The following is a 23,212-nucleotide window of genomic DNA, read 5'->3' as shown; positions in this document are numbered from 1 at the left end:
TTCGCTCCGTTTTGTTGATCCATGTTCCCAGTTCTGAAAAGGTCATTTGGGAATTATATTTAATATGAATTGTAGTGCATCATGTGGTGGGATTCAGATCGAGTAGCAGGTTATAATGACAGTATCTTCAATATGACAGCCAAAAAGAACACCTATTAGCATGGATATGAGAGAGTAGGAACACTGGTAATGAAATTTTAATACATCTGAAATGAGAAATAAAAAGATAAAAGAAGGAATTTCCAGTCTGCATGGAATTGCTTTAAATACAACATGGAAAAACGGTAACGTAATAATAATAATAATACTAATAATAATATATGAAGAGCATGCAAGTTTATGAAGTACCGTGCTGAAGCCGAGGCAACCCGTCTGACCCTGGCACGTTGTAGGATTAAGCTAGACCAGTTTAGTAGTTCTGGATGCAAAACATTGCGGTTCAGAGTGCCTCAGTGAGAAAGTGCAGCAGTAACCAATGGGGAATGCCAGTGGAAAGCTGAAATGCCATGTGCAGTGTAAACTTCCCTGACCTATTTAAAATGCCAAGCTTACAAATATAAATAAATAAATCTGCACAATCCTCAGTTTTAGAAGCATGTGCACAACATGTGGCCTCTTCACGGAGCTTCTCACCTGGACAGAACGTGCTATTTGACTTTAAAATATGTGATGCAAATGGCATCAGTGGCATGCAAATACAATAATATTTAAAAGCAGGCATCAAGAAGACTGGAGCTATAACGCAAGTACCAGGGTCCCTTTAAGAGTCTGCGCACAAAAGAATTCTCGGTCGGCCTGTTTGTTTTGCAGAAAATTAAAAGGAAGCACCGTGGCCCTCTTTAAGGGACGGCCAGATCTTGCGTCGGGTTTGATGTTTTGCATCTGCTGTCGGTTCTGATTATTCTGTATTGTGTTTGTCCTGTTTGCTGTTTGCATGTTATAGTATGTTTCCTGAAATCCCAAGGCATGTACAAACAAGCTCCCTAAATATAGCTAAGGCTTTATCCAAGGATCGGGTGTCAGGAATTGAGTTGTTTAGTTTGGCTCCACGACCTGACATTCGACTCGTTTGTATAAGCTTGCCAGATTTCAGCCTGATGTCGTGTCTCTCACTAAAGTAATCCAAATGCATCCCGCTTAATGAAAAGGAGTGAACAAAACAGAGCTGGTCACAGGTGCAAGGAAATGTCACAGGTGTTGGTTTCAGCACTGACAAGAACACCTCATTTACCAGAGGGAGATTTGCGCAGGTGATACTGGTGACCAGGGAGTTAGGCGTGCTGCCTCGAGACCGAGGAGGATGCAAACAACTTCAAGAAGACATAAGATGTTATCGAGGGAGTGAAATTAAACAGTCGTTTCAAACATCTGGAAACAAGAGCATATCTAAACAGTCTGGACATGTCCAGTGAGTGTGGGACGTATATATATATCCCCACTCAGAGCCATCTCCATAAAAGGCCAAATGAAACGATCATCAGGCAGTTCCCTGAGGCACGGCGTGGTCCAAAATCAACAAATGAATTCTATTTGTCATTTACAGGGTAGAAAGAGTCAAGACCAGGGCCTGAAAGCTGTAATCCAATGTTCTTTTTGCTGTCCATTCCTGATGAAACTGAAGATATGCATGTGGGATTGCTCGGACACCGGAATTATTCTTTGTTCGTAAAACGTGTACTTCCTCTGTGTAATGGATGTAATGGACTGAAAGAGCTTACGACGGAGATGCTTTGATTTTTAACTAAGTGCCCGTTCTTCCCGTTAATCGGCATGGTCAAAAGCAGCACATTAGCCTGTGAAGCAATCCATAGTTCACTTTGTGTGAGTTACAGTTAAAAGCTGTAGTCCAAGCATGTCTGTCAGATTCTTATTATTTGCATCATTTAACGCCAAAACGACATGAATAAATGTCTACACAGTAAACCGTTCTCTTAAAAAGTATGCAGCAACATGTTCGTCATGCTGAACTGCTTCCTCTTTGAGTTAATCTGGAGGTAAGTCCAATTTAGTATGTCATGTATTTATCTTATAGTGACTGCTAGCTATCATATAACATTTAATGAAAGACTGGATTAGAAGGATTGCTCCCTTGGTCCCAATAGAGTCTCCAGGGACTCCGGTGTATTGAAGGGACCAAAGCTCAGAATATAGAGGTTTCAGAGCTAAGTGACGAACCAAAATGTCCAGAAATGTAAATATCCTTAAGGTCCTCTGGAATCCAGAATATATCATATTTCTGCAGTGCTACACCTCTGTCCTTTGGGTCAGTTTGCACCAATTTAGCAGCTCACGTCTACAAAAATACATCTCCTGCCACCGTAAATACACTTCATGTTTGGTTTCTTTCCTGCATGCAGGTCAATAAAAGATTAGAAGTGCAAGTAAACCACTGAAGTTAACCTGGAACAGGAATGAGGCCGTCTTGTTAGCAGCCTGTTTTGGTGCCATTGCTGTTCTCACCCTCCTAAACAAACACCACCAAAGAGGAAAATGCACCAGTGTTTTCTATTCTCATATGGCATGCACCCATATTATATGATTGGTACATTTCAGGAGAAAACAGGATCCATTAAAACCTCCATCCTGTTGTCTATTATTGTGGCATGAATGGAGGTTGTGGATGTCTTCTGCGCAGCAAGCTCTTCGAAATGGCATGAACAAAAGCATGAGCTCATTGAAGGACTGGAGTCAGCATTCATTGGACCATTAGAAACTGAATAGCTTGGGGTGGGGTGGGGTGGGGGTGCAAATTTGTGCTGCAGTTCCACTCTGCCTTTTGGGGATCTTTTGTATTTAGCAGTACAGATGCTGGGGTTTATTTAGGTACTCCTCCTCTCCAAGTCCCCCCATCTGCCAGATAAAGTCCCCGTTGTTAGACTTTCCATAGCTGTTCCATGATTTTCCTCATAACTTCTACCTTACCACTGATCTAACTGTTATATAGCTATCCTACTGTATAACGCAAGCATGAAACATTTTGTAGCGTTACACAGAAACCCCCCACTGAACAGAAAATCCTGGCTCTCCACAGACTCCAGACTTCAGGTCTATTTTTAGTGAGAGTAGTTCCAGGCCCACATTACTGAGTGAGAAGGCTCAATTTATCAGAAGCTGCCCGAAGTCACATACCCTGTCTCAGTAGGACCCAAGAAGCCATTTTGATCTGCCTCTGCAGTCACTCCGTGCTCTGCCGACAACTCCAGAAATGCACGAGAAGAAAAATGCTGTGTTAACGGGGTGATGGGAGCTAAAATAGACCTGGCACTTCCCATTAGACTAGCACGACAATCTCTTTTTACACCAGGCATTTAAATAAACACATTTTCAGACTGTAAAAAAGGCCAATATATATGTCCACTAGGAAAAAAGTTTAGAAGATGACTTTGTGAGCAAGCTTGAGATTCCCACATGGTGGTTCATTAACAAAGATTAGATATGGGATATAGGAGTGCTGCATCTAATCAAGCTAAAAGGACCTGTTCGTTTTGATGGACGGAATATAAATGCACCAGCTCCAGCCTCCAGCTCCTTCGCTCTTTAGGAAACTAGCAATCACTTTCACCATCCAACAGCTGGCCTTGTAAGAACTCGGGTCTGCTTATGCTTCTTCGGACAAACTGGCATTGTTGGAGTTCCTTTTTAGATGCAAATGAGGTATGCTTGTTTCACGCTTGTGACCCATCCATATCCTTCCTCTTTTCTGACCGACCACTCCAGATGGCCAAGTGCAATTCTCAAGCCTGGCATCGTTAAAGCCACACTTGATGTTCAAGTAGTATACACCTCTGCCTTTATAAATGCCAGTCTTTTAGTGTTTCCAAGGCATTTTTAGTGGCTTTTTTAAAAATAAATAAATAAATAAATAAATAAAATAATAATAATAATAATTAGAGCTTGAAGAAAATTTAGAACCACAATCAAAAACAACTCACCAAAAGGATTACAAACTGTTTAAAAAAAAAACCTTCACTTCCTGTGGAACAGATAGAAACGTTGATGACTAATATGCTAACAGACAGTAACAAGGATTTCTTTAAATTTCTCTGTGAATAGCTTTTGGATACAATAATTTTAGATGATGAGGCATGAGGGAAGACAAGGACAGCAAACTGCCTTGCTCGTGGTCACGCTTTGATCACGATGGGATTACTGAGATTTTGCCTCCTCACATGACTCACCTTCAGTCATTGTCCTTCAAACTGGTCTAAAGTGGTTCAAAAAGTGTCCACTTTGTAAACAATCCATTCAAAGAGCCTGTAAATAAATGTCTTTCATATTACTTACAGTTAATGAAGGCTCACGCTTTTTAGACTGAATCAGCTGCCAGAACTGGTGCTTCGTTTCCATTTCAGTGGTCTGAGAAACACTGGACTTTGTACTGAGTTCTGCTAATGCTCTAAAATAAATTCTGAGAATTATTTGCAGCATGGAAATGGATGCTTTTCCTGATGAACGTTGGCGATCGATGCAAAGACGATTCGTCGTTGCTCTTGCGAAAATATCGAGAGAGATCCTCGGCACCAGGAGTTCATCTGACGCTGCAGCAAATGTTAGCTATGATAGAAATAACGTCTTTACACACACTCGGGAGTGAGTGATTATATCAGCTCCTACCCAGTGTATTGTTGCTAATGATCTGCTACTAGCCTATCAGTCCAGGACTACGAAGGATTCGAACAATGAAACAACTGTACTTACAAAACACAAACTAAAAAAAAATAAAATAAAACCTGCTTTTCTCCAGTGCATCCCTACTCCGTCCTAAGCTAGCTAAATAAATTGTCCAAGATGCCCTTAATGCTTTATACAAAAAGATAATACTGGTGTCTTTATTAGTATTAAGGAGTACCAAAAAAACATAAAGATCAAATTGAAATATTAAAGCACTTTAACAGAACAGTCTTTATACCAAAGACTTAAAATGACTTTCATTTACTTCCCTTTAGGCTCAGCGTCAATATAGGAAAAAACAACAAGCCTCTCCCAACAATTATTGGGGCACTTTTACTAAAACGACGAATAGATTAGCCTTTTAGCTCATAAGGCCATTGGCGCAGCGGGACAGAGGTGCTACGTCACGCGACATGATTTAAAAAGCAGGAGATCAAGGCCTGTGACGGCCGGCCTTTCACTAATGCACAAGCTCATAGTTCACACAGGAAAGGGGAGCCTGTTAGACCTTTAACTATCAGATCAAATATTAAATAATAATGAGGAGTCTACAGAGAGCATGAGCCTGGTTGAAACACTTAGCATGCTTCACCTGATCCCAGGCCTGCAACTCCACAAATTTATTTATGTTTAATCCGTTCTAGCAAAAATCTGTATAGGATCACAACGAGCAACACGGTACATTGGTTTTGAGATGTTCGAAGAACAGAAAGGAGTGGTCCTATACCCATCCAGTGCATTCGCAAAATACGACAGAATTTCTAGCAAACTCATTCAAAAGGCCATCAGGAATACATTAGGCGGTCACTTTTCTCTCCAAGCTGTTGCATTAGATAAAAAAAAAAACGCTGTTGGAGTTCCGCCATAAAACAAAGCGTTTCCATCAAAGATGCTTATAATAAACAGACAAAACCACAAAAGGGTTTTTCAGACTGCTGGTCAAGTTGAGGTCAGTTTGATATTTACAATCACTGATGCAGTGATTTAGTGCTAAAAGCTAATGAGCTGCACCCGGTTTGAGAAGGGAATCGGCACGATCAGCTACTAAGTGATGAGGAGTGGAAAGAGAAGGCGGAGGTCTTGGGAGATCGCCGTATGACTCAGTGAATACGTCGTGAACAGACGAGTGCACAAGGGAACGGTTTAGTAACCAACCCCAACGTTTCTGATTCACTCGACATAATCCGCCCTCTTGCGTTGCTGAGACAGTGATATACTGGACCAAGCGGACTACTCGCTACACAAAACACAATGAATCAAACCTTAACTGTTCTCATAAAGAGTGTTACTTGGCTGATGTAATAACTTCCTTATAATAAGTGGAACTTGGCTGACTTAATATGTTCCTTATTATTTTCAAAGATTCTCAAAACAATTGTTTGGTGGTGGTGGTGGTGGTGGGGGGTGGGGGGGGGATGCATCGAATACATTTTGCAGTGCGTCACTGAGACGAGTTTAGAATGGAACAATTTTCCTATGAATGCGTTACTGAGTTATTATGTATTCCATACTATGCATCATAAATAGCTGGGTTTACACTATGTATTTTGGAGCCAAAAAAATAACTAAAACGCACTGTAAAAGAATTCTTTGTTTAGGAGTTGAAGTCAGTGGCTGTGCTATCTGGTCTGAAGGGATATCATATTCTTTCTCCTCGGACAACCACAGCAACAATATCCAATCAGGAGCGTCTGTAAGAGCTCATGTATGCGGAAGAGGGAAGAGCGTGCGTTCCTGTGAAGCTACACGAGTCTGGTTAGGTGTCTGGTCACGTCTCTGAGGAAGCATGTGCTAGCCTTCACCCTCCCTGCTTGGTCATTTATAATAGACAAGAGCTTCCTGGTGGGTGGAAATTGGTCAGGAGCATATTATGAGGAAAAAAAAAAAAGGGAGTTAAAAAAAATGACAGCAATCTTTCATATAATTCTCCATACAAGTACTGCAACATCGCTCGCCTGAGATCCACCGATAGTTAGAAATACAGTAGTATAGAATAAAAATTCCTAAGGAATTCTTTCTAAAAGCCCAGATCGTGTTTATTAGCGGATTTTCGGAGACTGCTGAAATTACGTAACATAAAAACAGGCTTAACATACAGTTTACCAGAGTAATAAACAAATTCAGAGGCTATGTCTTTGTGTTTGTATAACGCAGTTCTGTTGAGACAGCTACCAATATTTAAAAAGCCCTGGACTTCGTCGTTGCCACAAAGAGAAGTACAGGGTCTGGCACGACAGGACTTTACACAGATCGTGCCTGGAGCTTTAACAGGAAACAGGTGGCCCATCTGTCTGCACTGTTTGTGTGGCTGTCGAGAAACTGCTGCATGCGAGACAGGGCTATAGAGGAAAAAAACAACAACAATTGGAGCACATCTAAAGAGCAGGTAGTAAGTAATCCTTGGTGCGCTTATGGATAATCAATAAGAGCAGAAACCCCCAGAAGTCACTTCTAGCCAAGAGTTAAGACATGTTTAATCGTTTGCACACTATGTTACTGAGACGAACATTTTAAGAGGTTTACATCGAGGTACGTTATCAAAGTCATTAGTTAGCCAAAGCTCCAATGTGCTTGCCATGTTACTCTTGGCCAGTTAACTACGCTAATAAGCAGAGACTAGTGTGACTTGCTTGTGTGAATTAAGACCCACCATGGAAAACGAGTGAGTATTGAATCCCTGGGAGGTGTGACGTTACGTAGCCATTATTTTTATCCTCTCCTAGTATCATCTCTGGTAATAATGCACTGTGTATGTACTGTAGTCTCACTGCATATAAAACATTAGTTGAGTCATTGTCACTGTCGTGAAACTGTTTCCACTTTTGTGATCGTCTGGTATCAGTTTGAGCCAATTAACAGAACTAAATAAAGCTCAGAGTGCGTCCTCGGTTTGCAGTAAGTGACTCGGTTCGTACGTTTGAAGACAGTGCGCAAAAATAAAGCAAACGAAAATGGGTTTTTGGGTGAATCACTGGATAAAAGAGCGGCATAGCGCGGCAGATCTCAGTGCGGGGGTCTCTGGTTTCAGATTATTATAATGTTTGTGTGGGTTTCCTCTGGGTTATCTGGTTTTCTTCACACATCCCAAAAACATGCATCTTAATTACCGCTAAGTGTGAACTAATGTGTAAATTTGTGCCTTGTGATGGACTGCTGTCGCACACCCAAAGGATCCACAGACTGGATACATCATTATTAAAAATTCAAATAAAATGGTTGATGGTGAAGTTAAAGATAAGTAATAGCCTGAGCTGCTGGTCTGTATAAAAGATCTACGGAATCTTAAAGATAAAGATGACGGCTGTAACGATGCCTGTGTGTGACTAAACTACTAAAACTAGACTACTAAAACTGATAGTATCCTGTTCCTGTATCAAAGCTTCAGATGGAGGACGGTGATCAGTGAGGTGTAAAAAAAAAAAAAAAAAGAGAAAGATTTAACAAATATCTGGTGAAAACATTTCAGACAACACAGGCACAACATATACCTGATTATCCATTAACGTCCGTGTACAATCTGTGCAGTCTCAATAATACCAGAACCCAATGATGCTGATTAAAAAAAAAATAACTGTATGAACGATGATGCTGGACAGCTGTGCTTTCGTCAAGAGCACCTGCCATGAAATGGTCCACTCCTTCCTTCCACTTTCTCGCGTACGCTATCGCAACCAATCAGCAACACCGGCTCACATTTCACTACTTACCAGACTCATTGTATGTCCTGATCACATAATAGTCCGGATGACATGAGATCTGAGTCGATCCGTTGTTGACAGAAAAGCCGCATAAGGAAGCAAACGCAGTCTTCGTGTAAAGCTCCTTACGGATGAGCTCTCGCGTTCTTTCTCTCTCTCTCGCTCACTCGCTCTCTTTCTTTCGCTGTCTGAGCACTGAGCGTATCCCACACAGCTGCAGTTAAAGAGCTCTTCTCCTCTCCCACTGAACAGGGAGGACGTGGGCGTTAAGTGACTTGTGTGGAGTGCACAAACCGCATATATGCAGTTGTTCTGGAATTCTTGTACTTACCGTATGCGAAGAGAACGACTCTGGACGACTCACGGAAACGACTGTTACAGCTCGGAAGATTACGGCGAAGACGACTGGCATTTCGTTTAGTCTTGGAAAAGGAAATCTCTAACAGTCACAATACATACGTTTCCAATTCGCTCTTTGTCCAAATACTAATAGAATCCATGAACATTTTGAGAGATATATATATATATAAAGAAATTTAATCGATAGATGATTTCTCCAGGGCAACTGTCCGATACAGCTATAAATCATTTTCCTGAAATGGTTAAATTGTCCGGCTAAAAGCATCAGATAAATCTAAGTGAATTATAATGCAATAACTACAAGCGGATATCTTAGCACATACAGCCTACACTTTAATAAAAGGACACTAGAGCTCATGCTTCATTTTATGATAGAAGGTTAGATCAGAATTTCCAAAGCTCAACCGTTTTACGTTTTCGGACCTAGTTCAGAGAAATGAAGAAAGAAAGAAAGAACATAGATCTTGATGGTTGGAGTCTGAGGACAGGTTAGTTTCACAGTGTGAGACTAGGAACTGACTACATTCACAGGAAGAGGCCACTTGACTATGACTTTTACACAACAGAGGCATGAGATCACAAAGTGGAGAGAAGTAATATTCTTTTTAAGACAGTTTCACGCATACAGTACCACCACCCTGCTGCGATCCCTCCACTGGCTTCCGGTAGCTGCACACATCAGATTCAAAACACTGATGCTTGCCTACAAAGCCAAAAACGGACCAGCTCCCTCTTACCTCAAAGCCCTCATCACTCCTCACACTGCATCCCGCACCCTCAGATCTACAGGCACTGCTCGACTGGTTCCACCATCTTTCAGGGTAAGAGGCAAGTATACTACAAGACTCTTCTCTGTTCTGGCACCAAGCTAGTGGAATGACTTCCCCTAGGGGTCCTGACAGCTGAGTCACTGGCTATTTTCAAATGACTGTTGAGGCCCTACTTATTCATCAAACACTTCAACTAGCACTTCCTTCCCTGTTTGTTTTGTGTGTGTGTGTGTGTGTGTGTGTGTGTACATGTGTATATATATATATATATATATATATATATAAATAAATAAACTAGTGTTTTAGACTCATGGTATCTTAAGTATGTAACCTAGTGAACCGGAGTTAATGTATCCAATGATAGAGACTTAGAGCACTTTTGTACGTCGCTCTGGATAAGGGCGTCTTCCAAATGCTGTAAATGTAAATTGTTCATAACGTCGGCCTTAGTGACACCGAAACCACTGAGCGGAGTTCAGTACCAAGTTAGAAACTATTAATGAGAGTGAGAAACACTGTCTGAGGTGCACTACCATAATCGACGCATGGTAAGTATCGATGTTACAGTTACGACAGCGAATCTGTGGCAGAGCTTCTGAGACTGAGAGAGTTTTGTTTTGGAGCATCAACTAAGAAAGGGAATTAAGGATCTCTGAGCAGGAAATCGTGTAGCCTTCTAGGAATCTAACTGATAACCCTGGATTCTTTCATTTTAGACGCTGCTGTAATTTGCCAAGCACGGACGAATCAGAACCAGACAACATGCCTCATGGTGGTGCGACACACATCAATGCAGTCACTTCAAAGCCGTCGGATTATTCACCTGCTAGCGCTGCACGAACCTTGTGGGTTAAAAAGATCGAGAGAAAATAAACAGACACTAGCTGGAATCAAAAATATGTGATATGAGGACGGAAATCCTTGGCTACATACAGTATACGCAATAATATCCGTTAACTAGCTATATAGCTGCCTATAAGTTACTAGAGTATGTTAGCCATCATGTTTGTAGGTTTTTAGGTAATAAAACCACGGTATATTGTCACTTTTGCTTGCTAGCTAATAAATTCATCAATTCGCCCACCTTTGAATGCAATATATTTAATTATGTTTCTCCACAAGGGGGAGCTTTTTTGCATGCATCATTGTTCATCTTCATTCATTCATTCATTCATCTTCTACCGCTTATCCGAACTACCTCAGGTCACGGGGAGCCTGTGCCTGTCTCAGGCGTCATCAGGCATCAAGGCAGGATACACCCTGGACGGAGTGCCAACCCATCGCAGGGCACACACTAGGGACAATTTTCCAGAGATGCCAATCAACCTACCATGCATGTCTTTGGACCGGGGGAGGAAACCGGAGTACCCGGAGGAAACCCCCGAGGCACGGGGAGAACATGCAAACTCCACACACACAAGGTGGAGGCGGGAATCGAACCCCGACCCTGGAGGTGTGAGGCGAACGTGCTAACCACTAAGCGACTGTGCCCCCCTGCATCATTGTTGTACAGCTGAAATAAACCTACAGGAGCAAATAAATAAAAAAACACTTCCATTGACAAACTGTGTGTATACAATGCAAAGATCCTACAGCTACGACACTTTCTTACTGCATGCGTCACTAAAGGTAGCGTAGCTGGTTCATTTTCCCTACAACATGATATATTTTAATAGGAACAGGCTTCATGACCTGCATATTTCAGCCAGCAAATGCAAAAAGCATAATCAAACTGACGCCTCACATCAATGACTCTGTGGGCTTGTGTCCATCTTTATTTCCTGATTGCTGTTACTGAAATAGTTGCTCTGAGACAGAAACCGTCCCTGTGAATGTCCTGAGCTATAACCAGCAATCATCAACACAATCAGGAAACATATCTGCAAGATGACACAGTGCTAGCGTTATGAAGAGGGATTATGCCTGAAGTACCGCTATATATATATATTAAGGAAGCAATTGCAGAGAAAGCTGCTGTTTGACAAAAGCTTTTGATGTAAACTTTGCCCTCTTCAAACGTCTAAGAATGTGAAGGAGGCACCAAAATGTGTCTAGAAAGAAAATGCTAGACAAGAGAGAAAAACATTGAAGTGGACTCTAAATGCTGGAGAGACCTGGACATCATTTATGAAGAGCTTGAAGATTGATGCCAAGTTTGCATTGCAGCTTTAAATGCAACACATTAGATCGGATGTAGGTCACTACAAACTGGCTCTGCCAGCTATTGCAAAGTTTTTCTGGGTTTTCTGGATCACGAATTTTGCCTGCATGCGTTCTGTTGCTTTCTGGATTGAGCTGCTTTAAGGAAGGAGGGGAATCGCTGCTGTCACACTGAAGGCTGTCATTGATAGCAAACACTCTAATCAAGCCTGACTTGTTCATGTGCACGGTAGTAATCAATGTTCAAAATTACTTTCAGAAAAATGGTCTAATAAAAGAAACACTCTGCATATTGAAGATTAGATTCAGGCTCCAGTTAACGATTGCAGTATTCTTTAAATCTATCCTTTTGATTTTGATGTGAACAGTCAGGTTTGGCTGAACTGAGTCTATTTAAAGTATTAAAAAAAATATCAAATCTGTACAATGTTATTTAAACAATTTATGACTCAAATACATCTGGAAAACTTACAAGACCACAAAAAAACCCCACAAAACCCAATATAAACAATACACATCCCAGCCCCACATGCCTACAAGACAAGGCAATGTTTTTTTTTTTCCTATTCTTGGCTGACAGAAGTGTTTTTTCTGTTTCTGTTGGTCATTCTGTTCCTGATACTGCCTTATGTTTCAGCATATTGTTTTCTGAAATGCTTTTCTGCTCACCATGGTGGTAACAGAGTGGTTATTTGAGAGCTTAAAGCAGTCTGGCCATCTTCCTTTAACCCCAGGTGGCACCAACAACCATCTTATTGGTCAAAATCAGTCAGATTATATTTATCCACATTCCAGGTATTGATGTGAACATTACCTAAACCTCTTGATGTGTTTCTGCTTTCTGTTATACATTGTGCTGCTGCCACATGACTGGATAATTAAATTGAAATTAATGTTCTTAATAAAGTGCCGAGTGAGTATTTGTTTGGTACAAATCAGACAAATAGGATGAATTTCTCTTCACAATAACTAATGGTCAAATCCATATTCTACACAGTTTAAGATGGTTGTTTTTTTCTTCTTTTCGTTTTGCATCTTTTGCATTTCGGTGTTACTGCTGTGCACATGCTCCACTGTTCATAGCCCTGTAGTCTGTCCAAACGCTCTAATTTCCCTGTTGTTTCCTACATGGGTAAAATCCATTATGTATAACCCTTCTCCCCTCCTCACCAGCAAATCCTCTGTGGCCCCAAAGGAGATCCGCCCACAGTTTGAATACCACCGTTGTACATTTTGCAAATATAAAATAGTTGTATTAATCTTCTGACAGAAGAAAAATAGTTATACAGTTTTATATATGTAAAGTGTATATAGCTCATTACTGCTCCTATTGCTTATATTTGTACTACATGTTTAACTATATAGGTACAGTATTACTTCTTATGTACAAGATTGTTATTATGGGGAACATGTGTTAGAGTTTACAAAAGAAGAAGCAGTAAAACAAACATTTTTTTAAATCAGTGTTACCAACTTACGGACTCGATCTGGTGACTTTTTAGATATCTTTAGTGAATATTATGTTGTTAAAAAAAGAGCCTTAGTGACATATTTGGCAACTTTTTAAACAGCTGTTAAGTGACTGTACGCTAGTCAATACAACTCTCCACCATTGTTTCCAACAACCAATCACCAACGACAATCGTTCCCAACAACCAATCACGACCACTGCTTTATTCTCTCCTCTGTGTGTTCAGAAAATCGCCCTTATTGATGTAAAGCTCATTGATATGTAAATAATCCTGGCGATTCAACTGACATACAAATTAACTATGATGTCATGTGGTGATTTCTAGAGCCTACATTTAACTAGGGGACATTTTTTGGTTCATCCCAAATTTGGAGAAAAATCAAATGAATATGCGTTTAATTGTCTGTTTGCGATCACGTGACGTTTGTAGCTAAATACCAAAATATTACATGTTTAAATGTAAATACATTTTTTAATAATTTAATAAATAAAAGTTGCTTTTTTAACCAAAACAAAACATTACCAATGTTAAAAAGGGTAAACTTTCAAAAGTTATAAAGTTACAATACCCAGGCCTTAAAAAGTATAGTAAAAACATATTTACAAATAATCTCAAAACTGCATTATCTTTAATATATCTTTTAATATTATAATATGATACAATATAATATATCTCACTGCATGACATTATCACTATGCAGCAAAGCATTTGTCAGAATTGCCCCTTTGTTAAATGTCCCAAATCCTCACCCACTTCTCTGTATAAATGCACTACCTCAGGCATAAAATAATAGACATTGGTCCCTATTTAGTGCCCTAATTTTCCAGTAAAATGCCATTTGGGACACAACCGCACGCCGCCTGACAAAGCATCAAACGAAGCTGCTTCGCCTCACAGACCTCATTAAAACCCGCCTGCTTCGTCTGTTCTTTAAAACAAACGTCCAGTTAAACATTTTTAATTAATTATATCCGTTCAATTTTCACTAATAAATGATCCTTTGTGTGTTTTGTGTGGGCTTAAAGCGTAGACAAGACGCAACACGAACCAACCTTCATGTACTCCACTTGTTAGCACGCAGCTGGACCTTCTCTTCTCTCAAGCTATATTTCGGCTTCCCTTTCGGTCATTTTCAATTAATTTGGCGTTTTCGATGAGCAAAGTCCGTCACGAAGAGACAGCAGCGTCGTCAAGACCGACGTTTCTTTGACAACCCCATTGAAATCCAGTGGGCGAGGTTTACATCTCAAACAGCTGTTTGCAAAATGGAGCTTTAGCCTACAACCAATGGCGCTCCACCACAGCTATCTGGCTCCAATGACAAGGCTTTTTGGTCTTGTTTCCGTCTGTTCACGTACCAAAACGTACCAAACGTATTATATAGCAAATAAATAAATAACACAAAACAATGTCCAGGTCACTGCACTACAATTATATACTTATAACTTGCATTATAGGTTTTCCATTTGCATTCCTGTTCCAAGACCTTTTCCTGTTCAGATCTAACCCCAGTATCTAACACACAAGCTCATGATAAACAAGCTGATTAAAGCAGATCAGCAGATATCTGTGGATCAGTAACTGGATTAAAAAAAAAATAAGTTATAGTCCAAATGATACTACGGGGGATTAGTTTTTCATAGGAGCAGCTTTGAAAGTAGTTCCGACTACAAGGCGAATCACAGGTTAATATTAATGTGCTTATTCTAACCCTAATATTGTTTTTGAAGTGTCAGTCAGTTCATGATGGATGTTTATGCTGGACTATATTAATGGAAAGTTAAGCAAAAACCAGAATATAATCATTTTATCAGGTGGCATTTTTCTGTAAGGAGATGATTTTTCTTTAACGGAGATGATTAAAAATGTAGTCTCAGGTGTCAGAGACTACAGGATAGACGGTGTTCTTTTTTTAATAGTGGTGCAAAAGGGGGAACAATTTATATAGCTGCTGTAGCGGAATGATAGCAGGAACTAATCTGTCTCACGGATTTTCAACAAGATTAAATGTACAGTGCACCACAACTATAAATATTTAAAAAAACACGTCATGTCACGTATTAATAAATTGCAAAATTAGCAACGATTGGCTTTTGCATAACGTCGAATCACCGTATTCTGTTGTCTTTTATGCTTTATTTATTCCTGAGCCTTATGATGTGCAAAATCTTTATAAACAGTTTCATGACCCATATATTCACCATTAAATAGAAAAAAGCAACAGAATATTTGAAGTCTTTTAACAGAAAGGGTATAAACAAAATAAATAATATTGAATAAGTTGGAACCCTAGTGCTTTTATTTAAAAAAGAAAGAAAAAAGAAAGAAAGAAAGACTGAATTCCACTGACTTAGTGGTTACTACAGAAACAGTAGCAGTCCGAACTGCAGGGTGCTTGTGCATTGCCCTCATATTTACACTCTGTCTTTATTATTCTGTCAGACCAAATGTAGCTCAGGAATATACCCTGTTACCATTCCACAATATACTCCCAACTCCTAAATCAAAACCCTGTCATTGACTTTATACATAAAGACTGCGATTATGACATTACAGTATTATTAAAGTCACTCTCTGAAGGTGACGGGAGCCCTGAAGGGACCTGAACTTGATGAATCAATTCAAAAAAAAATTATACTTGAAATCTTGACAGGTGAATTGAACCTTATGGCTCTGTAACAGTTCACTCAATTGTCCTGGATGGGATTCTGGTCCATCATTGGGCACCAGCACACCCACACACACATTACTCAGAACAAATGTATTGAAAATAACAATTAGACAAGAAAGCTAATTCTCACTGGCTCACTATAAACTATTAACAAATCTGAGAGAGAATGCAAAGCTATATCCCAAAACCTATACATTGAATTAATACAAGGAGAATACATTTTGTCAACAAAAGCTTTTATTTCACCTAGCAACAGGTTATGGTTTCCAATGTGACTAATTGCTGATCATTGTGGTGTATAGTGCTTGTACTTTGGTATTATATATGGAACAATGAACTAGCCACTTAACATTAGCTAACATTAAAACTGTGCTTAAAGGCAAAAAGGTTGCTCAGCTTTAATCAAACAGTTATTTACTGCAGTTATTCACACAGCTTCAGTGAAAAGCGTAGTAAGCTAACTCAATACCAGGGCCAACATACTTTCAACTACATTTAATATCATCTCTCCAATATTTGCTACGTGCTTAGTGTGCAGAATTGTTTTTATCTGATGCGTTATCTGATTTATCTTTGTTTTCTCTCCATTTTGTAATCTGATTTGTGTGCTCTGGCTTGTCAAAAAAAAGAATAAAGAAACCAAAATAAATCATGTCAGTAGATTTTCCACCCTGAAATTGAAGAAACTTTTTCTGGAGTCTATTTGCAAGTATTTACACGCCTTTTTTATTACACCATTTCAGCCCTTTTGAGTAAGAATCTGTCAGCATGGCACATGCCCACATCATGTCACACAACAGACTTTTGGTTATTTAGGTCTGTAGACTCTTACCAGATCATTCAATGAGCTTCTTTAGGTTATGACATTCCTTTGTTGATTTGGATGTTGCAATAACACTAATCTCTGCAGCTCCTCCAGAGTTACCATGGGCCTCTTGGCTGCTTCACTGATTAATGCTCTCCTTGCACGGCCTGTCAGTTTGGTTGGACGGCCATGTCTTGGTAGACTTGCAGTTGTGCCATACTCTTTCCATTTCCGGATGATAGATTGTACAGTGCTCTGTGAGATGTTCAAAGCTTGGGATATTAATTCATAACCTAACCCTGCTTTAAACTTCTTCACAGCTTTATCCCTGACCTGTCTGGTGTGTTCTTTGGTCTTCATGATGCTGTTTGTTCACTAATGTTCTCTAACACACTTCTGAGGGCTTCACAGAACAGCTGTATTTATACTGCGATTAAATTATACACAGGTGCACTCTATTTACTAATTATGTGACTTCTAAAGGCAGTTGGTTTCACTGGATTTTAGTTAGGGGTATCAGAGTAAAGGGGGCTGAATACAAATGCACACCACATTTTTCAGATATTGATTTGTAAAAAAAATTTTGGACACCATTTATAATTTTCATTCCACTTCACAATTATGTGCCACTTTCTTTCAGTCTATTTCATAAAATCCAATTAAAATACATTTTTCTTTGTGGTTGTAACATGTCAAAATGTGGAAAACTTCAGTGGGTATGAATACTTTTGTAAGGCAATGTATCACCTGGTATTTGTAGTTATTTGTGATTCCCTGCACCCTGATAATAGCTGATGCTGCCACCGCCATTAAACAGGGGATTGTAGACTCATCATAGCCATTGTATTGGACCTGAAGCATGACATATGTCCAAAACTTTATTATTATTATTATAAAAATATTATCAACCATTTCTAAGATAATTATTGACAAAAAAAAAAAAACACCTGTTCAACAATTCTTTGAAATCTGATTATTTACAACTTATATAATAGTTAGAGAAGCTCAGGGAGTCCATGTATCTTAAAGAAAGAAGAAGGACAACTGATAAAACAATGGTCTATAAGAGGCAGCTGTTGAGTCAATAATAAATTAGAGATGAGTGATTCACAAATGATTCGTTCATTTGGAACGCAAACGAAAATAAGATAAATCAAATTCTGGTCAAATTCAAGACTGATTAACATTAAAACGGTGATTGACACTAGTACAATGGCTTTCTTAGAGTTTTATTGAGCTTTTAGAGTGTTACGTAATCAGCGGTGATTCGATTCGATTTACCCAAACGCGTAAAAAAGAAGAGTCGATTCACCACGTTATGATGAACGCGGTGTTGAGTAGGAAGACACTAGTATAATGGCGCCATCTACTGGAATTTTAAGCAATTATGTAAGTATTTTATTTATATTTATTTATGTATTTATTTCAAATGTATTATTTCAAATAAATCACCAAAAAGACTCAGGGAATAAAACTAACCTCACAAATAAGTCAATGATTTATTTCACATACTGGAATCTGGATTATTAACATAATATTGACAACCTTACAATGCCGTGCAAGCCACAAAACCCAGAGAATTGTGAGATTTGGATGAAGGATTCCTAATGATAAAATGAAATCATACGATATTCATAAAAATTGTAACAACAGAATGGCTAAAGCAATAAAACATTAAAAACAAAGGCACTGTAAACCTGACCCGCAGCTTTAAGTCAAGACAAATAGAAATCTTTCTGTGCAGTTACAGTACACACTGACACTGACATAAAACACCATGAGTAAACATCATATGTAGAATAATAGCATAATCTAAAACATACATACATAAAATGAGAAAACATAAGTATTTGTGCAAAAAAATGAGGTAATAAAACATGAATGTACATCAGTATTGCTTTGGGTTTCAATCACATGGTCTTTACATTTTTTTCCTAATTAATTTAAGGCAAAACATTAAACATTAGTGTTAAAAGGAGCAGTTTGCATGGCTGTGTGTAGTGTTTGCACAAGTAAGCATAAAGCAAGAGCAAAGGAAATCTTTAGGCATTTGGTTTTTGGTCTTACGGCATGAAATGAGATTGTTTTAAAATATTCCAAAACACCTTAACCTGATGCAGCAAGTCCAGAACCATCGTCTTGAGTTATACTGACACTATTGGAAAAAAAATCTCCTGACCTTTTTAGGTTTCCTATAAACAATCATTTTATGCAATAATGTTTCAAATAGGCTTTTCTGTTTTCTGTGTAATAATTTAATAAAAATAAAACCCGATCTCTGACCCTAACTGTTAAAAATAGCACATCTTTCCTTATCAGTAGCAGTAGTAGAGCTGCGAGCGCAGGCTTCTGTACGAGTCCTCAGGTTGCTCGCCCTCAAATAACATCGAGTCAGGCATTAGCATACCCTCCAGAGGCTCCGGCTGACAAAACTCCACGACAAACTCCTCCTCAGCTTCTAGTAGTGTGCGAGTCCAAGCGGTCATGTCCAGTCTACCATCCACGCCTCCGTATTCCTGCGGCAGCACAGAGCGTGGGATGACACGGTGCAGAGACGACAGGTCTGAGCCGTGCAAGACAAACTGGAAGAGCGACGATGATCACGTTAGCACATGTAAAAAAAAGAATGTGTGTAAAATTCACTTGCACTTCTTATCAGAATGTGTATGAGGAAAATGAAAATGAATCAATTACCCTTTCGGCCATCTTTTCCTTCAGAAAAGGCTTAATTATTGCAAAGATTCCCTTAAAGATTCGTGGCTCATTTATGATATTGACTGCCTTTATTCTGATTGGAAATCCATCCTGAAACATAAAACCAACTAATTAATTATATAGTTATAAAAGTGTGAAATAAATAAATGAATAAATGAATGAGTGAATGAATGAATGAATAAATAAATAAAGTGGAATTTTATCTAGGGCATTATAATATGATAGAAAAAGCTCACCTGAAGAATGCTAACGACTTTTTTTGCCAGTAGAGGGCCTGGGTTAGAGGCCTGTGACAAGCCAACTCCAGTATAATCCACCAGAATGACTATTCCGTTTACTTGGGACTCCTCAGGTTGAATCAGCTTTTCCAGTGTCAGATAAATAGCTCGAATGTTGTCCACAAACGGATAGTCATTCGGTGTCCATTTCCCTGTCACCAAAACAATGCAATATTTAATGCCGATATTTATACTCATGTCTCAAGTCAGGGGAAACACACTAGATCACAGGGCACAATCACACACATACACAGCACTACAGGACACTTTAGAGATGCCAATCAGCTTTGTTCAAGCTTTGTTCTGAAGTAATCAACAAGGATTAAAATAAAACTAATTTTTATCTGAAATTAATATATAATACTATGAAATAAAAATGTTATCCATTTGTTTTATAATTATCTAATATTTCTAGCAGGGTGTTGCCTGTAACTGTTTTCATCAAATTCCTACATCATTCTAGATTCTATTTAATTGTTAAAATTAAGTCTAAACAAACCGACCTGGCCGTAAGCAAAGAATGTAGCGGCCTTGAGGATCAGGTCTGGGCAGGACGGTAAGGAAGCCTAGCTCAAGTACGTGCTTCACCGTTGAGGGCTTCAGGTCCTGGAAGACTTCTGGCCAGGCCCTCCTGCTGCTGTGATAGTTGAGGAGCAGCTGCAATGCACGATCATAATCAAACTTTCTGGCTCTGAGGAAGCGTAAGAGAAAGGCATCATCGAGTCGTGTTCTCAAACCGCGATGTTCCTTCAGGATCATGTCTCGCAGAGCTTGGACGTCCCGAAGACGCCATTCTGGCTTCTCCTGTAGCTCCTCTCGTGCCTTGGCCTCCAGATCTGGGGTCAGGGTGCACACATAGATCGGTGGAGGAGCTGCAGGGAACTGCATGCCTGCCATCATGTCCACTGAAGGGCCGGGATCAGTCTGGCCATTCTGATTTGCCATTGGGGACCTGTGCGTGTCTGATATCAGAAGGTAAAGCTCAAAACATGACAATAAACAACAAGTGAATCTGATCTCTCTGAGTTGGAACCTAATACTCATTCAATGTAAACAGGTCACCTCTGTTTGATAGTAGATAATTAAATAAGAGAACAGTGGGGGAAAAAATGCAATTCATTTTTTGTAATATTTCTTTCTTAATTTGTGTCTGACATTAAATCATTAGAAGCTTAAGATCACATTAAATGATTAGAAGCTTAAGGTCATATTATATGACAGATGTAACAAAACTGAGGAATGAAAGAGACAAAACAAACAATAAAAGTAATGGGATCTCACTTCATATTTTCCTTTTGGTTTATCAGCTATTTAGCTACTAGAACACTTTGTTTACATGATATTGTCACGTGAGGCTAATTACAGAGGAAGTATTTCAAACAGAAATAGACAGAAGATGATATGAATCATTTTAAGATGAATTTATGAAGACTGAATTAAAATTAATAAACCTGACCTGAAACCTTTATTTTAATCAAAAAAAGGTGTGAATAAAAATATAAAGTAAAGTATAAACAAGATGTAATTAGCCACAAGCTAAGTACATCTGCTAGCCTGCTACTATGAGCTCCACGTTGATGATGCAGGTTGCAGATTTATTAAACTATTCGTAATAAAATAAACAAATCCAACGACACGAGGTTTTACGATTTTTCTTATCTGCACAGCACTTTTTTTTAAACGATTATGATATCGATTACAAAACAACTGAAGTGATAACCGACCTAGTAAGTAAATCCGCAATCAGTTCCGTGTACAGAAGCAGCGCGCCGTCTGATTGGCTAGTCTGTGGTATCCAAGCGATTACGTCACTGATACATTTGTTGCCATGTTGGAAGAAGATCAGTAGAAATAACAAGATAATTATTTAAGTAATAATATATTGAAATAATGAGCTATAAGGTTAAGATAGTTTAGTGTTATATCACTAATGTGGAAGTCAACAGAAAAAAGAGTTTAAAATACGCACAGTGATGTAGGTTAAGGAGAAAATTCGCTAGAATTCATTAAAATAGAGTAGAATAGAATAGAATTTCCTCTAACATGTCATTTCAGGAACTTACTGCTGTAGTATTGCAGTAAACAACTAGACTAAAACACAGTGGGTTGTTTCCTTATAAGAAAACAATCAACGACGTGGTTCTGTAATCCTCTACCTACCCCAAAATTAATCCTTTTCTTATAACAACTCTTTCTGAACTTTATTTTTCATCTTATACCATAACAATTTAATGTTGAGGAACGTCCACTGCCAAATAGTTGCCTCACCTGGCTTTCATGATTTTTGCCAAGCAAAAATCATGAAATAAATAAATAAAATAAATGAATAAATAAATAAATCAAGTCCTCTGTTTGTCCTTAAGACACACCTGTGGTGGATATTGTATTAGGCACTGACACCCGAGATTCCTTCCATAAATATTAAATAAGCACAAATATATTTTTTTAAATATAAACCTTAACAATATTACCATTTATCTGTCATTTTCTGTTTACATATAACAAACCTTGCTGTGATTTATTGGCTAGCTATGTTTATACGGAAGCACTGAATTCTCAAATCTGATTGGTCAGAAGAGCTCATCAGATAAATAAAAACACATTATTGCCTGTAAACCGATAATTTTGGCTTTGTTCAAAATTTGATTTGGTTCGGTGCCTGGGTCATGTGAGACAGAGATAAAATAAGCAGTTTTTTTAAACCATCAAGCTTTCTTTCTTTCTTTATGTTTGTGTTTGTGCATGCAAGATAAATATGATATTAACCTTTCACAGCATTATAAACATAAAAATATGACAAATTCAAATTCAGTCCTGATTTAAGTGAGCTTTTCTTTCTTTCTTTCTTTCTTTCTTTCTTTCTTTCTCTAATTCTACCCACTGATTTGTTTTTTGCTGCATTCATTACAGTTGTAGTTTATAGGAAGAGTTCAAGTCCCAGGACCACCAATCTGCCACTGCTGGGCCTTTGAGAAAGGAAGGCCCGTAGGTCCTAATTATTGCCCCTTATGTAAAATCTCTACTTATGGTCTATATATCCTGACTTTACTCATTTCACTAAACAACATTCACTGTAGCATTTAGATCGATGTGTGATTGGTTCTGAAGACATATTTCCCATGTAGCCCTGTATGAGTCCTCAGGTGTCATTGAATTCTTTTCTTTAATAGATTCCAATCCAGAAATTATAAAAATTAAAAAAGTTCCAGGACATTTTGGACAAACATTTTTCTAGGTGTAGGCATGCATGCAGTGTGCTCCTGATGACAGAGTACCACTGACTTATTAGTCATTAAAGTGTAAACTCATTAATGTATCACAGATAAGACAGATATTATTATTATCCTCTAGCACTAACTCTGTAGATTTCAGGAGGAAGGCAACCGGTACTTTCTTGGCCTAGCTGGAATTTGGTTTATGACATTTATCAGTTTCTACACACACACCCTAGCTCTAGAATCCTTGACCATGATCTGCCACGTAGACCGACACTTTTATCGTCCTGTTTTAAAGCACTTTTACTGCCATAGAAGATTAGCGGATTAGATGACTTCTCATGTCTCAATATATTTAAAATAGGACTTTTCTACAAAAAGAAAAAAAAGGTTATAG

At 38.7% G+C, this 23,212-nt stretch overlaps 2 protein-coding genes across 5 annotated transcripts in view; both read right to left on the bottom strand.

Annotated features, from left to right (window-relative positions):
• Positions 1-14,421, bottom strand: part of pkig (protein kinase (cAMP-dependent, catalytic) inhibitor gamma) — a 24,296-nt gene extending 9,875 nt beyond the window's left edge. Inside the window, exon 1 of one of the 3 annotated variants that reach the window (XM_060895108.1) lies at positions 14,184-14,421. Coding sequence is in view for 1 of the 3 variants with exons in the window: in XM_060895107.1 (XP_060751090.1) it covers positions 9,467-9,480 (14 nt within the window). In the remaining 2 variants the exon portion in view is untranslated. Of the gene's footprint in view, positions 1-8,378; positions 8,569-9,466; positions 9,520-14,183 lie in introns of those variants that run through there. The other 2 variants (XM_060895107.1, XM_060895109.1) reach the window with 2 other exon arrangements.
• A 3,666-nt stretch (positions 14,422-18,087) lies between these two features.
• On the bottom strand, positions 18,088-21,444 carry ttpal (tocopherol (alpha) transfer protein-like). Of its 2 annotated transcripts, none has more exons than XM_060895077.1 (5): positions 21,325-21,444; positions 20,104-20,562; positions 19,559-19,752; positions 19,302-19,412; positions 18,088-19,189 (listed from the first exon to the last, which is right to left on the bottom strand). In XM_060895077.1, the coding sequence occupies exons 2-5, from the start codon at positions 20,543-20,545 to the stop codon at positions 18,923-18,925; spliced, it is 1,014 nt and encodes a 337-aa protein (XP_060751060.1). In that variant the 5' UTR covers positions 20,546-20,562; positions 21,325-21,444; the 3' UTR covers positions 18,088-18,922. The 2 variants fall into 2 exon arrangements, with proteins under 2 accessions (XP_060751060.1, XP_060751061.1); XM_060895078.1 differs by lacking the exon at positions 21,325-21,444 and adding an exon at positions 21,057-21,300.
• Between the last annotated feature and the right edge of the window lie 1,768 nt (positions 21,445-23,212).

The sequence above is a fragment of the Tachysurus vachellii genome, chromosome 19 (assembly GCF_030014155.1).
Source record: "Tachysurus vachellii isolate PV-2020 chromosome 19, HZAU_Pvac_v1, whole genome shotgun sequence".
In the NCBI taxonomy this organism is placed as follows: Eukaryota; Metazoa; Chordata; class Actinopteri; order Siluriformes; family Bagridae; genus Tachysurus; species Tachysurus vachellii.
This window is presented reverse-complemented; position numbering and strand designations above follow the sequence as displayed.

Bases quoted from the DNA above. Each gene is read 5' to 3' on its own strand.
- ttpal (XM_060895077.1), bottom strand. From the start codon at position 20,545: ATGGCAAATCAGAATGGCCAGACTGATCCCGGCCCTTCAGTGGACATG. The intron at 19,753-20,103 runs GTCGGTTTGTTT...TTTTGGTGACAG, and splicing joins CATTCTTTGCTTACGGCCAG to GGAAATGGACACCGAATGAC. The intron at 19,190-19,301 runs GTAATTGATTCA...TCGCTCTTCCAG, and splicing joins AGGAAAAGATGGCCGAAAGG to TTTGTCTTGCACGGCTCAGA.